Below are 21335 nucleotides of genomic sequence, written 5' to 3'. Positions count from 1 at the left end.
GTCTCAGAGTGTCTGTGTCAACAGTACTTGCCAGGGGGGCAGTTCACACATAAATTTCCAGGGAGCCCTTTATATATCTCTGTGCAGGTCACAGTATTGCCATTAGATGGAAATGTACAGAAGGTTAGGTTGTCCCATGTGGGGGGATTGGAGTGAGTGTCTTCATCCTCTCCTTCAAAAGAGGATTCTGTGAGTCTTCATAGGTGCCGGCAAGTGGTTGCGATTCATCACCAGTGGTGAGATGTATTGGTGGATTGTCAGCTGGGTGACAGACGTAGGAGGCAGTGATTGAGTCAGTAGAATCTTTATTGTCATCAATGGAAGCCTTTAGGGGTGGTACAGGAACAGTTGGGCAGAGGAAGAAGGCGGGTCTGCAGATGTAGTGAAGTTCACTACGTTGGGTACAATCTTGAACGGTGGCCGAAGGTGTGGAGTCGGGGAAGATGAAGGGAGGCATGTTGTTTAGTTGGAAGAGTTCGATAGTAGAGTTATATGTACCAGGATTTGCAAGGTGTGCATACACCATGCAATACAACACCTTGGAGGGAGCACCGACTGGGAGTGGAGAGAAAGTTACTGGGTGAAGGAGACTATTGTGTTGCCTGGAGAATCTTGGTAGTGTCAAATTCAAGTTTAATAATGGAGACATATGTAAGTAAATTTATTCAGGTATAGGTACACGTAAATAGTTACATAAATTACACATAGCAGCATATGTGTAGATTACCCAAGATAACCAAAAAAAAAAGTCAGTGACTTATTTCCATTGGAGTCCTGTAGATATTGAGGTGTTCTTAAGGTCTATTTGAATCTTCGTAGTTATGATTTCTTTCCTTAGAGGGCACTTAGCTGCAAGATGATTACCCATGCAGTTAAGGCATGTTGGAACAGTGGTGGTAGTGCAGGATTTGAAATCGTGGCCTTCTCTCCCACAGTTTGAACAGAATTTCCTATCCTTGATGGGGCACTCCTTTGCAGTATGAATGCAAAAGTAGCAGGTCCAGCAAAGGGAGATGTGTATGTAACGTTCTGGTTCAGTGTGGCTTGTGTGTATGCGATAAGAGATCAGTCCAGAGAGAGCTTCAGAAGCCATGGATTATTATTATTATTATTATAATGGGGAAGAGCTAAACCCATACGATTATACAGCACACAGCGCTTATGGGGGGGGGGATGGAAGGTATTCAGGCTTAATTCAGGGAACTGGAGCACAAATCCAATTCCCTAGATCAAGAGCCCCTCACCAATGCCAAGGAATCTCCTTTGAGGGGTATGAACTGATAGTCCCTGGTAGGCAAAACATGTGTCATAACCTTCACATTCTTGCATACATTAAATCAGTGGGAGTCATAATCACTTTGAAAATGGGAGGTTTAATGTGAGGTAAGGAACAGTAGTTCCAATTCTTCAGATCAAAAGCCCTTCACCTGTGCCTAGAAGCTCCTGAAGTTTATCTCACTGTAGATACACCTCCCTTGATGCTAGTGAGAGGTCAATTTTTAACAGGATAATACACAACCCACACATACGAGACTAAAACTTACGATATTTCAGTCTGACTTGGACCATTAACTAATCATAAGTTCCAGCCTCCTATGTGTGGGTTATTTGTATATTGTTCCAGTCACAGTAGTGTGCCTTCTTATTCTTTAACATAGTAATGTTGTGTTCATAACCCATGTGGGAGGGTGGGGGTTATACACTCTGAGTCAAGAAATTGGACCTGTCTTTCCCTTCCTTGAATCAAACCTGATTGCCTCACATTCCACAGGTGCTGTGTGGCACCTACAGGCTTAGTGCATCCCCTAAATATAATAATGTAGATATTCAAAGCAGCTATTGCTGCAATGTAAAGTATTACTACCCTTTATATAATAGTGATTTGATCCTCTCATCTCATTATAGATTCTCATTTAGGTGGGAAGTACAGTGAATGCACTCAGGATGTGTGATGCTGCAGCTCCAATGACATTATTTGCACTCCTTTTTTTTTTTTTTTTTTTTGCCAAGATGAGCTCTTGGATGAACGGTGGTGAGTGTGCTTCTTCTGGTCATCATTTCTTCCTTGGGAAACTGCCAATGAGGTAAAGAAAACAGTCTTATGTTGCTCACATTTTATTTGCAGGGATGATTAAATGTTCTAGTGTTCATAATTTTACTTTGAGTACCCATGTGAGGACTTTGCTGGTATTATTTTACAAAACATTTTCTGGATGGATAGTTGAGGAATAAAGGCTGAAAGTTCAAAAGAATTTAGGAATATGTTGAATAAAACTTTGAATTACTTGTGGAAAGTTTATTTCACTCAAGTTAGAATGTACATTACAAAACAAAATACAGTATTATGTCTGTATAGTGAATAACTAGTGAATAAGGAATCCAATGAATAATATGGTTAAGTACTGATGCTGCACTCTCATGTCCTATTATTACATGGCTGTAATAACTGCATTATGTGCTCTCAAACCAATCACATCATGAAATAAATCCTGTCTTTAAAGATGAAACATATCACATAATTATATTAGAGACTATAATATGACAAAAGGCCAAGATGAACAGAGACCTACAGTCTGTGGCTAATAACTGTCTGATACATATTCTATGTAAAAGATTGGCATATCAATGTATATCCCTACTTCCTTGCAGAATTTACAAATAGTCACAACATACTTTGACATCCGAATAAAGACGACCTTAGCCACAGGAGTTTCAGGAGGGAAATATCTCGAGCAAAACGGCTCGGCAATATTCTTCGTGCACTGGACATGTGCCGAATCATCAGCTGTGTACACAGCCAATCTTCATGTACCAATTACAATTGATGCTCTTGCACGGCAGAGAATTCGAGCTTCAGTAAACTGCCATCAAAGGATTTTCCTTGCCAATCTCCTCACAGTTATAAATACAGAGCTCTACGTATACATGCCCCAGTCACCCCCGACTATGACATAGCTCTACAACTGCTTACCCCAGTCCTGTCCAGCAGCGAGTAACACAGAGGGCACTGTGAGCTATGCTATATGCAATATTGGAAGCTCATCTGAACTGTGCCACTCCACTCATCCCCAGCCAAAAAATGGTGATGAATCTGCTCTGCCACGGACCCACGGTTGGGTTGCAAAGTGTTATCTGTTAAGCTTAATTCCAGCCTCGTGATCCATCTTTGTCTCACTTCGGAACATTGCTATACTTCTTTTGCTCCAGGAGACGCTCTAGTGGAGATGGGCCAGGACCAGACCACAGTGACTGAAAAACAGGAAATTATTTATTCCTTTTTCATGCTTAAGGAGTATTATGTGTATTTTAGTGATTACAATATTAATAAAATTAACGCAAGAGGATCCTAACTGAACTATTAGCCCTGTGGTGCTGCTAGCAGTAGGAACAGCCTGGTTAAGCAGGCAGCTAACAAGGCATCCTTGAAACAAGTCACAGCAATGCCCACTTTCATTATCTGATATGACAAAGTTTGGAGAACCTGTCCTTGTCCAGTAAAGTGCAGCAAAATCTCTCTAACGGACCCCAATTTAATGAATTTTTGGATTTAAATGACCAAATCTGTGGCCTGACAACATTTGGAAACAACAAAGTCTGCTAAATCAAGAATTGTTCATTATTGTTGCAATGCAATGGGTAAATTTATTTTGGGACCTAATCCATTAAGTCCTTTAAATCCAGAACTGTCTGAAACTGCTAAGAGCCTGGAAAACTACACATAATTCAGATTTAATGGCATTCCTTCCTCCCATTAGTCCACTTGTATGGCACTTATGTAAAGTTTTGCTGACATTTTGGCCTTGGATTGGAAAATACCAATTTGAAGCCCAGTACAAGGGTATGGAAGGATATGTGGATACTAGCTAAAGATGCAACAAGTTTATACTGCATGACAGATTTTTGCCAGATTCTAGCAAAATCACTGGTAAATTTAATATCACAATTTTATCATTTTCTAGAATAGATCTAAAACTTTCTTTCCAAACTGCGGATTAGCTGAGAAATGCTCAAGCCTCTAGTCTAGACATATTTATCCAGGAGGGATGAGGTCCCGTAAATATTCAGTTGCTGAGCCAACATCAATAATGAAAGCTTTTGTAATTTCTTCATATTGCAATAAAAGAAATTACCTTTGAATAGAAATGACAGTGTCCTTACCTGTTGTCCACTTGGTTGTGAACTGCTCGGGTACAGAGGGTGAGGAACTGTGCGACTGGGACCAACACCCATACCCATACCACCTCCGCTCATGGGACTGAAGAGGGAGTAAGTGTTGCCTGATGGTCCTTCAACTTCACCCTGCAAAATTCAAACTCTTCATCCTTGCTGATCTTGGATCAGGCACGTTACACCTAGCACAGCCTACCCTGCAGTGCTGTTATGCCTCTTATGAGTTTAGTGCATGCTTTTGATTATAATATTCAAATGAAAAATACACATATAGAACCTGGTAAAAAAAAAATGATACATAGCACATCTCCATTACTGGGAAGTATTTTGTGCCATCCAGATTAAATTGGCTGACCAATGAGGCATATTTCTGTTTTTGTCCTTGTCATTACTGAGGCTGCCACCTAGAGAAGATCAACTATAATCAATGGTGAATACATGCAATTGACTCACTAAGCCTGGATAGGACACAAGCTTGCTTATCTTCCCTATCCTCCCTCCCAACCAAAATAATACTGTAATAATATTATTATTATTGTTTTACATGATGGTAGGATTGCTGGCGTCTTTTTTTCTGTGTAGTAAACATGCAAGATTTCAGGTACGTCTTGCTACTTCTACTTACACTTAGGTCACACTGCGCATGCATAGACAAGCCCCCCTAGCTTTTCTTCTATTTCCTTACTAGTTCTTGTTTATTTCCTCTTATCTCCATGGGAAAGTGGAACAGAATTCTTCCTCCGTAAGCCATGGATGTCATAAGAGGTGACTAAAATGCTGGGAGCAAGGGGCTAGTAACCCTTTCTCCTGTATGCATTACTAAATTTAAAAGGAGAAACTCGTGGGATATGGCTGGTTTGTTGAAAGAAGAATAGTATTATTATTATTATTATTATTATTAATACTTGCCTCTGGCAAGACAGTGATGGAATGAATAACAATGAAAGCTTTTCTTTTTCAGGCCACCCTGCCTTGGTGGGAAATGGTCGATGGGTTAATAATAAATTATTAATACTGCACACAAAAAAAATAATGGTATTAGACCTAACTGAATTTGCATGTGATTCCAGTTGTTGAGCATAGCGTTTCAATGGAATCAAACTGGAATAAATACTAACATGTCTATTCTGAATATGCACTGCATTTCTTCCTACCTAGGGCAATAATTGGAGGGACAAGTAGTGCCACCAATATTGCTCCAAATTAATGGAAATTTTTGTTAGACTTTTTTATAAAAAACATTTTAACAATATTATGAGGTTGGGACAAAGTTAAAAAATAATTGGGAGCCAGTTTGATCATACTGTTAATCATAGACCTATCATTCACTTAGAAAGGAAAAACTTCTCAACTTTTTCTCATTCTACCATAAAGAACAAAAGTGATATATATGCTTGAGAGAAGAAAAATAATAACAGAAAAGACATTTGAAAAACAGACAGATGTCTGATATAAAATCAGGGAAATGTTTTTGGATCTGCCCAAATGAGGCACACCTGTATGAGGAATTACATCTATATTAAAAGACAAGAACACAAATAAAAGATCCTTCTTGAAAGACATGTCAGCATGGTATGACAGCTGGGAAAATAAAATGGTTGAGCTGAATGGGGCTGTCTTGGAAGACAGCACTCCTGAGGGTGCTAGTGTTGCCCTGGAGGACAGTGAACCAAGAGAAGATATTGGCCCTGGTGATGAAATAAGTAAAGATAATGCTATTCAAATTACAGAGGTACAAAATAGCAATACTGCAGGAGATGGAACATGAGGGGATGATGCCTCAGGGAATAGTACTGACACATTACCAGCAAAACCTGGTGGAAGCACTGATGTCCATACAGGGGTGGTAGGTAGAGGGGAAACAGAAAAAATGCACCAGCAGCAAATGCAGCTACAAAAAATCCTAGCAAACAGAATTCCAATCTATGCAAATTCTATGTCTTGGGTATCTGCAGGCATGGTATATCTGGTAAAACAGGTGGTACATGCACCTTTGACCATCCAAAAAAAATGCAACACCCACATGACAACAGGAGGGTGCAACTCCCCTTCCTGTAACTTATTTCACCCTCAAATGTGTCACTTGTTTTTCCTTCTTTGCAGGAAGAACTAAAAGCCATGAAGGAAATTAAAAAAAAAAAATACTTCTATTATGCCAAATGTAAGGGAAAAAAATCCAGTATTGGGTCCTTGCTTAGGCAAGATGGGACATACAATGACAGCCAAGAAATGAGTGAGATACTGAAGTCCCAATACGGCTCAGTGTTCAGGGAGCCGCTGCCCACACTAAGGGTCAACAATCCAAATTAATTCTTTATGAACGAGACCCAAAATTTGGTAATCTCAAAAATCTCAGATATTATCCTAACACCACAAGACTTTGAAAAGGAAATAAGGAAATAAATGACATGCCCATGCACTCTGCCCCAAGCCCAGACTTATAGAACTCTGTGTTCATCAAGAACTGCCAGAAGCCCCTGTTGCATGCCTTCAGCATTCTATGGAGAGGGAGCATGGATACAGGGGTTATCCCACACTCACTAAAAACAACAGACATAGCCCCACTCTACAAAGGTGGCAGTAAAGCAATTGCAAAGAACTACAGACCGATAGCTCTAACATCCCATATCACAAAAATCTTTGAAAGGGTTCTAAGAAGCAAGATCGCCAACCACCTAGATACCCATCGATTACACAACCCAGGGCAACACGGGTTTAGAGCAGGTCTCTCCTGCCCGTACCAGCTACTGGACCACTATGACAAGGTCCTGGATGCTGTAGAGGATAAACAAAATACAGATGTAGTATACAAAGACTTTGCAAAGGCTTTCGACAAGTGTGACCATGGTGTAATAGCACACAAAATGCGTGATAAAGGAATAACAGTTAAAGTTGGTAGATGGATCTATAATGTCCTGACAAACAGAACACAAAGAGTAATAGTAAACAGAGTAAAATTTGAAGCAGCTGTGGTGAAAAGCTCTGTTCCACAAGGCACAGTACTCGCTTCCATTCTATATCTTGTCATCATATCTGACACAGACAGAGATGGAAACCATAGCTCCATGTAGTCCTCTGTGGATGACACCCGGATTGCCATGACAGTGACCTCCATCAAAGACACCGCAAGACTCCAAGTGGACATCAACCAAATCTTCAAATGGGCCACTCAAAACAATATGAAGTTCAATGAAGAGAGATTTCAACTACTCAGATATGGAAAACTTGAGGAAATTAAAACTGTATCAGGGTATATGACAAATTCTAATGATACAATAGAGCAGAAAGGTAATGTGAAGGACCCAGGAAGAATAATGTCAGAGGATCACACCTTCAAGGTCCACAACAAGGTACTATCTACTGCATCTGCTAGGAAAATGATAGGATGGATAATGAGAACCTTCAAAACTAGGGATGCCAGGCCCATGATGATTCTCTTCAAATCGCTTGTTCTCTCTAGGCAGGACTACTGCTGTACACTGACTGCCCCCTTCAAGGCAGGCGAAATTGCTGACCTGGAGAGTGCACAAAGAACTTTCACGGTACACATAAGTACGATAAGGCACCTAAATTACTGGGAACAGCTGAAGGCCCTTGAATTGTATTCCCTGGAATGCAAGCAAGAAAGATACATAATAATATACACTTTGAAAATCCTAGAGGGATTAGTACTAAATTTTCACACGAAAATCACTCCCTACGAAAGCAAAAGACTCTGCAGGAGATGCAACATTTCCCCAATGAAAACCAGGGGTGCCACAAGTACACAGAGACAACACAATAAGTATCTGGGCCCCAAGACTCTTCAACAGCCACCCACCATACATAAGGGGGATTACCAATAAACCCCCAGCTGTCTTCAAGAAGGCACTGGACAGGCACCTAAAGTCAGTACCTGACCAGCCAGACTGTAGTTCGTACATCAGTTTGTGTGTGGCCAGCAGTAACAGGCTGGTTGATCAGACCCTGATCCACCACGAGGCCTGGTCTCAGACTGAGCTGTGGGGGTGTTGACCCTTGAAATCCTCTCCAGGTAAACTCCAGAAGTAACTAAATTACATTAAGGTTGTTATAATGATCCAAGGAAATAAGTAAAGAAAGTTGATGCTGTAAGAACATACCTGTCAACCATAATTAACTTTATTTCTTGTATTTTTAAAGTTTTAATAATAAAAATAACTTTTCTTTTGTATATTATTTCCACTGGGAAGCATTTAACCCACAGGGGTTATACAACACCTTGGAAATGGGAGGCAATAAAGTTTGATCCAAAAAGGAAAAGGACAGCTTCAATTATTTGGATAAAGAGCCATTCACCAGCATCAAGGTGCCTATTAAGAAGAGTATTACATGTATGAATGCAGATACTGAAACTACAAAGCATTACTTACCTCTTGCATGAATGGTTGTCCTCTGGGTGGCTGGCTGTGAGGTATGGAACCTGGCGGCTGAGTGGAAGGCATGGAGAGCATGCCCAGAGGAACAGTGCCAAGTGGGCCAACACCAGGAGGGCTGCGAGAGTTTATTGCAGGGTTGTGTACTGAGGGACCACCAGGCAGTCGGGCTAACCCAGAGGTTAGCTGATCTGAGCCATGATCTAGCTGTAGATTGAGCCTCATATCAACTGGAGCATGTTGCTGCAAAAGACTAGCTAATGTAGGAGGGGGGTGACTCATGTGGTAGCTTTTACTTTCATTATGACCTGGACCCCAGCCCATGCCCATGGGTGGCGAAAGTCCAGGGCCTCGAGGTGCTCCTACATCACTATCACCAAATACGTTTCTGGGACCTCCCGACACTCCAGTACCACTTGATACACTGACATTCTGCCTACCATCAATACCAAAGAGATGGGCATTCATAGCTCCAGGCGAGAGAAGTGGATGGGTTACAGGATTCATTTTGGCCTGAGAAGTGACTGTATCCATATCCTGCTGGCTCTGATGTTGCCTGAACTGTGCTTGAGTCATGCAAGAACTATCTAAGCCTTGACCCTCTGTACCTTGAGGATGCATCCTGCATGTATTACCCAAGCCATCCACTGGTCCAAATGAAGGAGGTGCACGTGTCATTCCCATCATTTCCAGCATTCTGGGAGCTGGCTCCCTCATTCTATTAGGTATATCTACTCCTGGCCTTGGTGGAACTGCTCCACCAAGTTGATGGAAGCCCTCAAGAGGTGGTCTGTTAAATATGCCAGCAGTCAGTAAGTCAGACTGGTTAGGTGTAGTCGATTGCAGTTGCTGTAAAACGGTTTGTGGAGATGGCCCACTACCATTTCTCTGCATATTAAAGGCTGGCCCAGTATTCATAGGCTGGTTTTGCTGATGCAGAGAGCGGCTCATGTTATGTGGAGAAGAGATATTTCCACTCATTCCACCCCATGGAGGTTGTCCTCCAAATTGCTGATGCTGCTGGCTTGGAAAATTACTTTCTGAGCTTTGATTTTGTCGTCCAAACGAAGTTCCCTGTCCCTGAGGTGGTGTACCTATCTGGTACATTTGCCCAAGATGATGAGGCATGGGAGAACTGGACATGGGATCTCGCTGGGAAGTGGAAGAAAGTAATGGGGGTGTGGAGAGCTGACTGCGATGACTATCGCTGGAAGCTTCAGATGGGTTTGGAGATATGGCTGGTGAAGGAGTCTTAAAAGTAACCTGCAAAAAATAATTAAAAATATTTTAATGTGTCAAAAATAACATATTAATAATGCTAGGCATAGCAAAACAAAAATAAATAAAAAAAACTGATACAAATGATTTACAATCTTAACGTATCTTGGTAAATGAATTTAAAATCTCTCTTGTACAGTATTGATAGCAGTACACATAATACATACAATGTTGCATTTACGGATTTAGAAAAAGCATATGATAGGGTGGATAGGGAAGAAATGTGGCAGATGTTGCAAGCATATGAAATAGGTAGATTGCTCCCCTAATAACTGCTTTTAATAATGTGGCAGGTAGGTTACTGAAAGAAGTTATGAGAATAGCTAGACTTGTGTAAAGGCATATAGGAGAGGGGAAGATTATTTTCCAATAAAAGTAGAGTTTAGACAGGGATGTATGATGTCACCATGACTGTTTATGTATTTATAGAGAGGGTTGTAAAAGAAGTGACTGCTAGGATACTGGGGAGAGGTGTTGGAGCTGTCAGTTGATTTTCTGCCAGTGACATTGCTTTTGGGAGAGTTTGAAGTGAAGTTACAAAGGATGATGGACAAATTTGGGAGGGTATGTAAAAGGAAACTAAAACTGAATATAGGAAAGAGCAAGGTGACAAGAGTAACAAACAATTTAGGCAATGAAAGACTGGATTTCAGAATGGATGGAGTATGGAGGAAGTGAATGAGTTCAGATATTTGGGAGTGTACTTATCGGTGGATGGGTGTTTGAAAGACAAAGTGAACCACAGAATTAGTGAGGGAAAAAAAGGCGAGTGGTGTAATGAGGCATCTGTGAAGACAAAGAACATTATCCATGGAGGCAAAAATGGGAATGTATGAGAGTACTGTGGTACTAACACTCTTACATGGATGTGAAGCATGGGCTGTGAGTAATGCAGTGAGGAGGAGGCTGGAGGCAGTGGAGATGTCCTGTCTGTAGGCAATGTGTAATGTAAATATTATGCAGCAAATTTGTAGCTTGGACATTAGGAAGAGGCGTGGGGTTACTAAAAGCATTATCCAGAAAACTGAGAAGGGGTTGCTGAGGTTGTTTGGACATTTAGAGAGAATGGAGCAAAACAGAATGACATGAAGGGTGTAAATCTGTAGTGGAGGGAAGATTAGCCAGACTTGAGTACAGGAGGTGAGAAATAAAGTGCCTGCACTCTGAAGGAGGGGTAGCAATATTTGCAGTTTGGAGGGGCATCCAAACTGTAGTATCAATGTGCCTCTGGCAAGACAATGATTGGGTGAATGATGGCAAAAGTGTTTTCTTTTTCAGGTCACCCTACCTCAGTGGGAGACGGATGGTGAATTAAAAAAAAAAATACAACGTACTGTCATGGAGATGAATGACAAAGTGGTGTAGGTAGTGTATCCATGTGATTAAAGGCAGAGGGCCAAGGCGGGCAAAAAATAATGAGTGCAGTATACAAGAGGTGGTATGCATATAAATAAAACATGGAAAAAATAACAGTGCATTAGGCAGTGGAAGCAATTTGTCAGTTTTTTCTATACCACACTGGCCACTCTCCAAGGTATGGTGACCCAAAGAAGGAAACACATTCACAATCATTTATTCAATATGTTAAAACCAAAGTCACCAAATGTCTAAAAAAAATAAACAGTCCATTCAGGAAGTGGTTTTAGATGGTTCTCATGTCAGCAATAATCATGAACACATTTAATGTTCATACAACCACTCAAAATGTTAGGAGAATCTACCTGCTTGGCTTCTTGCATGGCCGAGTTCCTCTTCATGATTGCTTGAAGAGCCACATTGGTGCGAGAGCGTGGTGGGCGAGACTGACCTTGCCCCTGGCCTGGCTGCTGCTGTTGTGGCTGTTGCTGCTGCTGTTGTTGTTGTTGCTGCTGCTGTTGCTGGTGTGATGGCTGACCTGAGGGTGAACTTTGTAACTGAGCAGAACCTGTTACCACTTTGATGCTCATACCCCCAACACCAACAAGAACACCTGAGAGAAGGATTAGCACTGGTTAGTATCCACACATCAAGCAGCAGTTGCCAGTTAATTTACAATACATGCAAAAAGGGAACATATAGTGGAATAATTGAAAATTTTAAAGATCTGTTGTGCCAGAACCACAGAAACAACTGCAGACAGATACAAGGCTTTGGCAGTTGAGTATTCTCAGTAAGCGGCATATTTAATGAGAAAATTTTAAGATAGAGTATGCCGATGTTAGCATGCACATATACAAATATGTATGGCCCATATCCATTACATCTGTTAATGGTTCTGAAGATATTCATCCAGGGGCCAAGTCTCAAACATGGCCTCTTAAATTATTAAAGAAACATTATGTAAAGTAAAAGGACCCAAGTGCAACTAACGTGACATTTTTATTGTGGCAACATTTCACTCTCCAGGAGCTCTTGGAGAGCGAAATGTTGCCACAATAAAAATGTCACATTAGTTGCACTTGTGTCCTTTTACTTTACATATTGTTGGTAATTCTACCAACTTTATTACAAAGAAACATTAGGGAAATAAGAACCATTAGAAACAGGAAAGTAAAGTATATACCGAATATAATTTACCTGCTATCTTACAAAAAGAAAAGGCCAGCAATTTAGCCAGAGAGCAAAACATTTAATGGGTTTCCATTTCACACTAATATAGCAGAAGGGTAGTACCTACCTCGATGACTGCTGTGCACCAGCCTACTGCCTACAATATTATATCAAGTGTTACTGTATATAACTGACTGGTTCCACAAATGGGAAGTTAAATGTACACAGAATAGATTTAGTAATTTCCTACTTAATTGTTGCTTTATGGTTATACTTAATCACATATACATGAGCAGTTACAGCATATCATACAGCATGTGATTTATAAGCAGAAGCATTTTAATGCACAGTACATGTATAAAATTTATATTAACTTTCATTTTATTTTTTTTTTAACACGTTGGCCGTTTCCTACCAAGGCAGGGTGACCCAAAAGAAAGAAAAACCCAAAAAGATAAAGCTTTCATTATCAGTCAACACTTTCACCATTACTCATACATAATCACTATCTTTGCAGAGGTGCCCAGATATGACAGTTGAGATAGTCACTCCAAACTGCCAATATCCCAACCCCTCCTTTAAAGTCCAGGCATTGTACTTCCCATTTCCAGGACTCAAGTTTGGCTAACTGATTTCCCTGAATCCCTTCACAAAATATTACCCTGCTCACACTCCAACAGCTCATCAGGTCCCAAAAACCATTTGTCTCCATTCACTCCTATCTAACACGCTCACGCACACTTGCTGGAAATCCATACCCCTCGCCCACAAAACCTCCTTTACCCCCTCCCTCCAACCGTTTCGAGGATGACTCCTACCCCGCCTTCTTTGCCCTACAGATTTATACGTTCTCCAAGTCATTCTAATTTGATCCATTCTCTCTAAATGACCAAACCACCTCAACAACCCCTCTTCAGCCCTCTGACTAATACTTTTAGTAACTCCACACCACCTAATTCCCACACTGTGAATTCTCTGCATAATATTTACACTACACATTGCCCTTAGACAGGACATCTCCACTGCCTCCAACCGCCTCCTCGCTGCAGCACATAAGTGTGTTGGCACCACTATACTTTCATACATTCCCTTCTTTGCCTCCATTGTTAACGTTTTTTGTCTCCACAGATACCTCAACACACCACTCACCTTTTTTCCTTCATCAATTCTATGGTTAACCTCATCTTTCATAAACCCATCCGCTGTCAAGTCAACTCCCAAATATCTGAAAACATTCACTTCTTCCATACTCCACCTCTCCAATGTGATATCCAATTTTTTTTTATTATTGTATAAAATAAATAGTCAAAGATTGTTTTCACCAGTATACAAAAGATAACAAGAAAAAAACATAATATATTGTACCAAACAGTGTTCAGGAACACAGGAGGTTTCAAACTCAGACACCCCAAGTTACAAATACGTATCACACTTATGAACAGGGCATATATGACCAAATTAAATGCTTGCAACTGCCAATGTACAGTACAAATGTACAAAAAATTACCATCTTTTGTACTTCTGTTTTCTATACCAACATTCTTAGCCAAAACAGCAGGAAAGCCACTCATTTGTAAGTTGGAAACTTCCTTTAAATGTAAAATTTAAGAATGTTTGGCAAATCAGTTCTTCTTTCAACGTACCAGCCATATCCCACTGAGGTGGGGTGGCCCAAAAGGAAGAACGAAAGTTTCGCCTTTTATATTTAGTAATATATACAGGAGAAGGGGTTACTAGCCCCTTGCTCCCGGCATTTTAGTCACCTCTTACGACATGCGTGGCTTACGGAGGAAGAATTCTGTTCCACTTCCCCATGGGAAGTTATGGGAAGCAATACCTGCCTAGCCTTTCAATAATGCACAGCAAACCTTCACAGGCTCAAGAGATTACAGAAGAGCCCCCATACCTACTGATTCGGTATCCACAGTTTCAGTCATCCACGATTTACTGTGGCCCAAAAGTACCTCTTAATTTTGCACAATAATGGCCCCATAATGCAAAAGTAGAGAAGCTGGTAGTTCTTTCAAGCCTAAGAGAAGCCATGAGGTGCTTCCCATTAGTGAAAAAGTGAAAATTCTCCACTTACTATGCATAATTTATCAACTAAACTTTGTAATAGGTATGCAGAGGATTTATATAAAGGGTTTGCTACTATCCACAGCAAATACCTGGAACATATCCCCAGTGGATACAGAGGTCCTACTGTACATATCTCCAGACCTCATAAAAACTTTGAAATATAACTCTTATTGTTAAAGGTTATGTTGAAAAAACTGATTGTCCAAAGTGTCTAAGAAAATATGACATTTATTGAAATATTATTAGAATCTTATCATCACAGTATAAATTAACCTAATTACTTAAATAACCATCACTGTTAATATTACAGTTATACTGTACATAAAAATTTAAGCATATGAGAAGGCAGGGGGACTAAAACAAGACCATGATCATGGCCACAGAACAGGTGAATCAGTTCGACATCTCCTTCGAGATCCTCAGATGGCTCATCCTAGGATTAGGACCCGTGTCAGGATGCAGTTCCTGACGAATCAATCAAACCAACAAAGGCAGAATTAGAATCAATAAGAATGACAAACCTGATTCTTTGATATCTTCATTTTCTCCAGTGATCCTTATTGATTTCTCAGAAAGCTCAGGCTGTTCTTGTTGCTCTCGAGTTTCCCTTGCTCGCTCTAAGGACCCCTGTGGTTTCAGGATGCCGACTTTACCTCTCTTTCCCGTCAGCTTGTCCTGTAACAGTGATAACTGTGTCAAACTGGTATATCAATGCATTTTATAAGAAAGCTTGAATTCCTCTCTCTGATATGAAGGAGAAAGAGAAATCTTTCTTTCTTTCAACACACCAGCCGTATCCCACCGAGGCAGGGTGGCCCAAAAGGAGAAACGAAAGTTTCTCCTTTTACATTTAGTAATATATACAGGAGAAGGGGTTACTATCCCCTTGCTCCCGGCATTTTAGTCGCCTCTTACAACACGCATGGCTTACGGATGAAGAATTCTGTTCCACTTCCCCATGGAGATAAGGGGAAATAAACATAAACAAGAACTAGAAAGAAAATAGCAGAAAACCCAGAGGGGTGTGTAATATATATGCTTGTGCATGTATGTGTAGTGTGACCGAAGTGTAAGTAGGAGTAGCAAGACGTACCTGTAATCTTGCATATTTATGAGACAGACACAAGACACCAACAGTCCTACCATCATGTAAAACAATTACAGGCTTTCGTTTTACACTCACTTGGCAGGACGGTAGTGCCTCCCTGGGTGGTTGCTGTCTACCAACCTACTACCTTTAAGAAAGAGAAATGCCTGATAAAATATAATACACAAGGAAGATATCTGAGGATCTGGTCCCTACCTACACACTGCTAAAGCAACTTTCTGGAGCGACATATATTAGAGAAAGTGCATAATAAAATCAGTGAAGATCAGGAAAGCCATGGGAACAAAAAGAGAACATGACAGTAACAATGGCCCAAGACACTTCAACAAACTACCAACAGAAATGAGAAATACTGGTAGAACAAGGAAATTTTCAAGAAGCTGAACAGTTCCCTACTTCAGGTGTCAACCAGGCTGTGAAGACTATGTGGGCCTGCAGGCCTCTAGCACAAACAGCCTGGTTGACCACATGATCAACAGGGTAGCCTAGTCTTGGGCCAGGCTGCAGAGGTAGAAGAGCCCTTGAAGCCAGTCACAGATCAGTCACATAACTTTAATAATAAACTTATTTAGCTGAACAGCAGTATAAGGTGTAACTGTTTCTATGTTGCAAATAAAATATTTAAAACAATTTTTTTTTTTTAAGGAAAGTCAAATACTAAACTAGAAACACCTCCAGATTTTTATATAAAGCCTAAACAGCTGAAGGACCAGACAACAGAATGAAGATAAACATCAAGAAGTGGAAGATCGAGTCAGAGAGGAACTCAAAATAAACGAGAAAAAATGCCAAAAACTCAGAAGGGAAATAGAATCAATAAAAACTCTTGATGTTCAGGGACCTGAGACTGCCATGCAGTGCAACCAGATATATGCAATAATTAGACACACCCTACAGTGAGGGCACAAGGAGTCCTGCTTCATACAAATGTACATGAGTCAAATATGTATGACCAATCCATAATCCAGCCAAGATAACTTCCTGACAATCCAGCCAAAATAACTTCCTGATAATCAAGCCAAGATAACTTCCTGACAATCCAGCCAAAGTAACTTCCTGATAATCAAGCCAAGATAACTTCCTGACAATCAATCCAAGATAACTTCCTAACAATCCAGCCAAAATAACTTCCTGATAATCAAGCCAAGATAACTTCCTGACAATCCAGCCAAAGTAACTTCCTGATAATCAAGCCAAGATAACTTCCTGACAATCCAGCCAAAGTAACTTCCTGATAATCAAGCCAAGATAACTTCCTGACAATCAAGCCAAAGTAACTTCCTGATAATCAAGCCAAGATAACTTCCTGACAATCCAGCCAAAGTAACTTCCTGATAATCAAGCCAAGATAACTTCCTGACAATCCAGCCAAAGTAACTTCCTGATAATCAAGCCAAGATAACTTCCTGACAATCAAGCCGAGATAACTTCCTGACAATCCAGCTAAAGTAACTTCCTGATAATCAAGCCAAGATAACTTCCTGACAATCCAGCCAAAGTAACTTCCTGATAATCAAGCCAAGATAACTTCCTGACAATCCAGCCAAAGTAACTTCCTGATAATCAAGCCAAAATAACTTCCTGACAATCCAACCAAAGTAACTTCCTGACAATCAAGCCAAGATAACTTCCTGACAATCCAATCAAGATAACTTTCTGATAGCCAGAGGAGAGGTGAGAAAATACCCAACATTAAGCTTGATACTGCAATATGAAGCTTTGTCATTTTGGTTATTTATTACATGGAAAGGTAACCAGTACATTTTACATGGCATTTTTGTTGCCTTCTGTGGCATATGACTCATGAGTGAAGTATTAATCTGCTTTCCCATATGGAATAAAATTAAGTTTAGAATTACAGAAAAAAAATTGTCCTAATTAATAAAAGTTAATATGGGTCACACATGACAACAGTATGATAAGCAAATACACAAAAAAATTTATGTTATATTTTGTAGAAGCACATACAATATACACCTACCATCCGGCTTACGACCTGCTCGACTTACGACCACTTGACTTACGACAGTGTTTTTTATGCCAAATTTCTGGGAAATAAACAACTATTTGTGTTGTACACAGTGTTTATCCTAAACCTTACAGTATAAAATACAGTACTAACAACATAAAAAGTAAAGTAAAACATGAAATACCAAAATAAAACAATAAAATAAAGTCATTACAAAAATGTTTTGTTGATATTCAGTAGTAAAGTTCAACTTACGACCACTTCGACTTACGACCGGTTTCTCGGGACCGACCTCGGTCGTAAGTCGGATGGTAGGTGTATTATTTTTAATCAGATTCGCTCTCAGAACTGTATTTCCCCCTCAAGGGAGAATCCTTGATGCTGATGAGGGGCTCTTGATTTAGAGAATTGGATCTATGCTCCAATTTCCTGCATTAACCCTGAATGCCTTCCATTCTTTCCCACCATCACAAGCACTGTATAAGCCATATGGGGTTGGCACTCCTCCATGATGATGATGATAGTAATAATAATAATAATAATAATTTTTTTTTTTTTTTTTTTTTTTTTTCAACAAGTCGGCCGTCTCCCACCGAGGCAGGGTGACCCAAAAAAGAAAGAAAATCCCCAAAAAGAAAATACTTTCATCATCATTCAACACTTTCACCACACTCGCACATTATCACTGTTTTTGCAGAGGTGCTCAGAATACAACAGTCTAGAAGCATACACATATAAAGATACACAACATATCCCTCCAAACTGCCAATATCCCAAACCCCTCCTTTAAAGTGCAGGCATTGTACTTCCCATTTCCAGGACTCAAGTCCGACTATATGAAAATAATAATAATAATAATAATAATAATAATAATAATAATAATAATAATGCAGCCTCTCCTTACTTACGAGCTCTTTGATCAGTATTCATACCTAAATAATGTATGTTAGAGCTGATTTCCTCTATTCTGTTTATTACAATATACAGTACACTACTGTATAAACATTTAAAAATATACCAGAAATGCTATAAATGGTGCATAGATGACATTAAAACAATATAAAAGATGGCTGACAAAACCCACTACCATTATAGTATGCTTCTCACTTACTGACCAATTCGTTTACCGATGAGGTCTTAGGAATGGAACTCTGTCGTTAAGTGAGGAGAGGCTGTAATAATGAACTGCATTTGAATTAAAGAAACTGCCTAAAATGCCCAAAATTTCATATAATATGAAAAATAATTGATTTTTAATGACAATAGATCACAAAAAAACACTCGGTGTTGCATCAGAATGAGTGATCTCTTACTTCAGGCTTGGGCTGTAAGGAAAGCTGTTCAAGGGCACGCACTTCGTCAACAGGTGGGCTGTAGTGCTTCATTGGCTCAAACGTCAACCCACCGGGTGTGTCTTGACTCCCTTCACAAATCTAATACAAAGGAAATTTATTAATATAAATGTTTTCCCCTATAGCAGACATGAGTATCTGTCCTCTCCATGCATTAATGTGAATGGACTAAATCCCTGCTTATTATAGTAAAGGATTGTAATGAAGGAAAGATCATGCCAGTATTGTATACCACAAGCCATTTTTTTTTTAACACTCCTGTCGCCTCCCTCCGAGGTTGGTTGACACGAAAAAGAAGAAACACTTCCTTTTACATTTAGTAATACAAACATGTATTACTGAAAAAAGAATTTCAAAGTATAGTCAAGCCTGCAAATTTAAGAGGGTTCTGTTCCTAAAAGTCTCATGAATCTGCAATTCATGAGATTTTTAGGATAAAACAATTAGTAACTCTGCACCTCCTCCTAATCTTCATTCTATGAACTCTCTGCATAACATTTACACCACACATTGCCATCAGACATGACAGTTCCACTGCTTCCAGCCTCCTCCTTACTGTAAAGTTAACTACCCATGCTACCAATACTCTAATATGAGAGTGAAGCATGCTACCAACACTCTTATATGAAAGAGAAGCACATTACCAACTCTCTTATATGAGAGTGAAGCACACTACCAACACTTATATGAGAGTGAATCATGTTACCAACACTCTTATAGGCGAGTGAAGCATACTACCAACATTCGTATATGAGAGTGAATCATGCTACCAACGTTCTTATGTGAGAGTGAATCATGCTATCAACACTCTTATATGGGTGTGAAGCATGGGGTTGTGAATGTTGCAGCAAGGAGAAGGCTAGAGGTAGTGGAGATGTCATGTCTGAGGGCAATGTGTGGTGTCAGTATTATGCAGTATATTCATAGCTTGGAGATTAAGAGGTGTGGAGTACTAACAGTATTATCTAGAAAGCTGAGGAGAGGGTGTTGAGGTGGTTTGGACATTTAAAGAGGGTAGAGCAAAATAGGATAATTTGAAGGTGTATAAATCTGTAGTGGAGGGAGGACAAGGTAGGAGTTGCCCTAGGAAAGATTCGAGGTAAGGAGTAAAGGAGGTTTAGTGCGTGAAAGGCTTGAACATCCAGCAGGCACGTGTGAGTGTGTGAGATAGGAGTGGAGCAGATGGTTTTTGGGACTTGACAAATTGTTCGAATGTGAGCAAGGCAACATTTTCTGAAAGGATTCAGGGAAACCAGTTAGCCAGACTTGAGTCCCGTAGGTGGGAATTATAGTGACTGCACTCTGAAGAGGTGAGGATATTTGCAGTTTGGAGGGGCATCAGAAATGTAGTATCTGCATGCCTCTGACAGGATAGTGACAGAGTGAATGATGAGTCACCCTACCTTGGCAGGAGACAGCCAGTGTGTTAAAAAAAATGGTTTCTTGGTATTAAGAATTAAAAATGTTCTTACTATATTGACTTACTTTGATCACAGAATTTCCATCAATGTCTTGTTCGGCAAACCACTTTGCAATATCAGTGAGTCGGGAAGCACGTATACAGTTGTATTCTTCTGGACTTGGCTTAGACAGGCCTTCTCGATACCTGAAAGTTTTTTTAAATGCTCAGTTAAAAAAAAAAAAGCACTTAAATCTTAGATTTTGGTTATATAGCAAAAAAAAATTTATATGATGATGAACATCAAATCTTGAAAAACAACACAAACAGAAACACAATTTTCTGACACAACGGCACAGTACACAATTCATATTATAATCATGGGAAAATGCTAAACCTATAGGGGTCATAGTGACTGAGGAATGGGAAGTAATCAGGTTTGATCTAAAGAAGGTTAAGAATAGCTTCAACTCCTCCAATCAAGAGACCTTTACCAACATGAAGGCTCCCCTCCCAGTGAAAGTGTGTCTTTAATATGCTAAATACACAATTTTTTTTTTTTCATATTTTGATGTTTTTACAAGTTCTACATTAAACTGTTATTGCAGTCCTATTGTTTGATTGCCCCAACTTGAAAAAAAATGAAAACTAATATTTATATCACATATTCATTCTCTATATTCATTAACTTTTTTCACCCAAATGCTTCCCTTCTTAGTTTTATTTCATATGTTCCAATCCGAGACTACAGTATTTAAGAGCTTGATGCAACAATGTAAAATTATTTATATAAAACCTTTGCAATGACGAATTAAACTAAAATAAACTGGTGTAGCATGTGCACATGAGATACCTTTACATATCATCAAGACCTGTACATGAGTTACACCCATTTTTAACATAGGTAAAAATAAAAAGTATGTGGATCATATAAATGATTATGCCACTCAAGTGTTTAAGATATGGTAGAGACTATGATGAATATTGTTTTAGTAACTGTGTGAACATAACATACTGTGTAAATGCTCAAATATGCCAGGTACTGTGTTGTATAAAT

General features: G+C 39.6%; 1 protein-coding gene across 2 annotated transcripts in view; it reads right to left on the bottom strand.

Annotated features, from left to right (window-relative positions):
* Positions 1-2281: 2281 nt before the first annotated feature.
* Positions 2282-21335, bottom strand: part of LOC128693744 (nonsense-mediated mRNA decay factor SMG7) — a 42679-nt gene continuing 23625 nt past the window's right edge. The window contains exons 12-18 of one of the 2 annotated variants that reach the window (XM_053783596.2): positions 20365-20485; positions 18841-18960; positions 14972-15125; positions 11564-11811; positions 8562-9827; positions 4159-4299; positions 2282-3249 (exon numbers count right to left, since the gene is read on the bottom strand). In XM_053783596.2, the coding sequence (XP_053639571.2) occupies positions 3172-3249; positions 4159-4299; positions 8562-9827; positions 11564-11811; positions 14972-15125; positions 18841-18960; positions 20365-20485 (2128 nt within the window). In that variant the 3' untranslated portion in view covers positions 2282-3171. The remainder of the gene's footprint in view (positions 3250-4158; positions 4300-8561; positions 9828-11563; positions 11812-14971; positions 15126-18840; positions 18961-20364; positions 20486-21335) is intronic. The other variant, XM_053783597.2, reaches the window with a different exon arrangement.

Source organism: Cherax quadricarinatus, chromosome 34 (assembly GCF_038502225.1).
Source record: "Cherax quadricarinatus isolate ZL_2023a chromosome 34, ASM3850222v1, whole genome shotgun sequence".
NCBI lineage: Eukaryota > Metazoa > Arthropoda > Malacostraca > Decapoda > Parastacidae > Cherax > Cherax quadricarinatus.
This window is presented reverse-complemented; position numbering and strand designations above follow the sequence as displayed.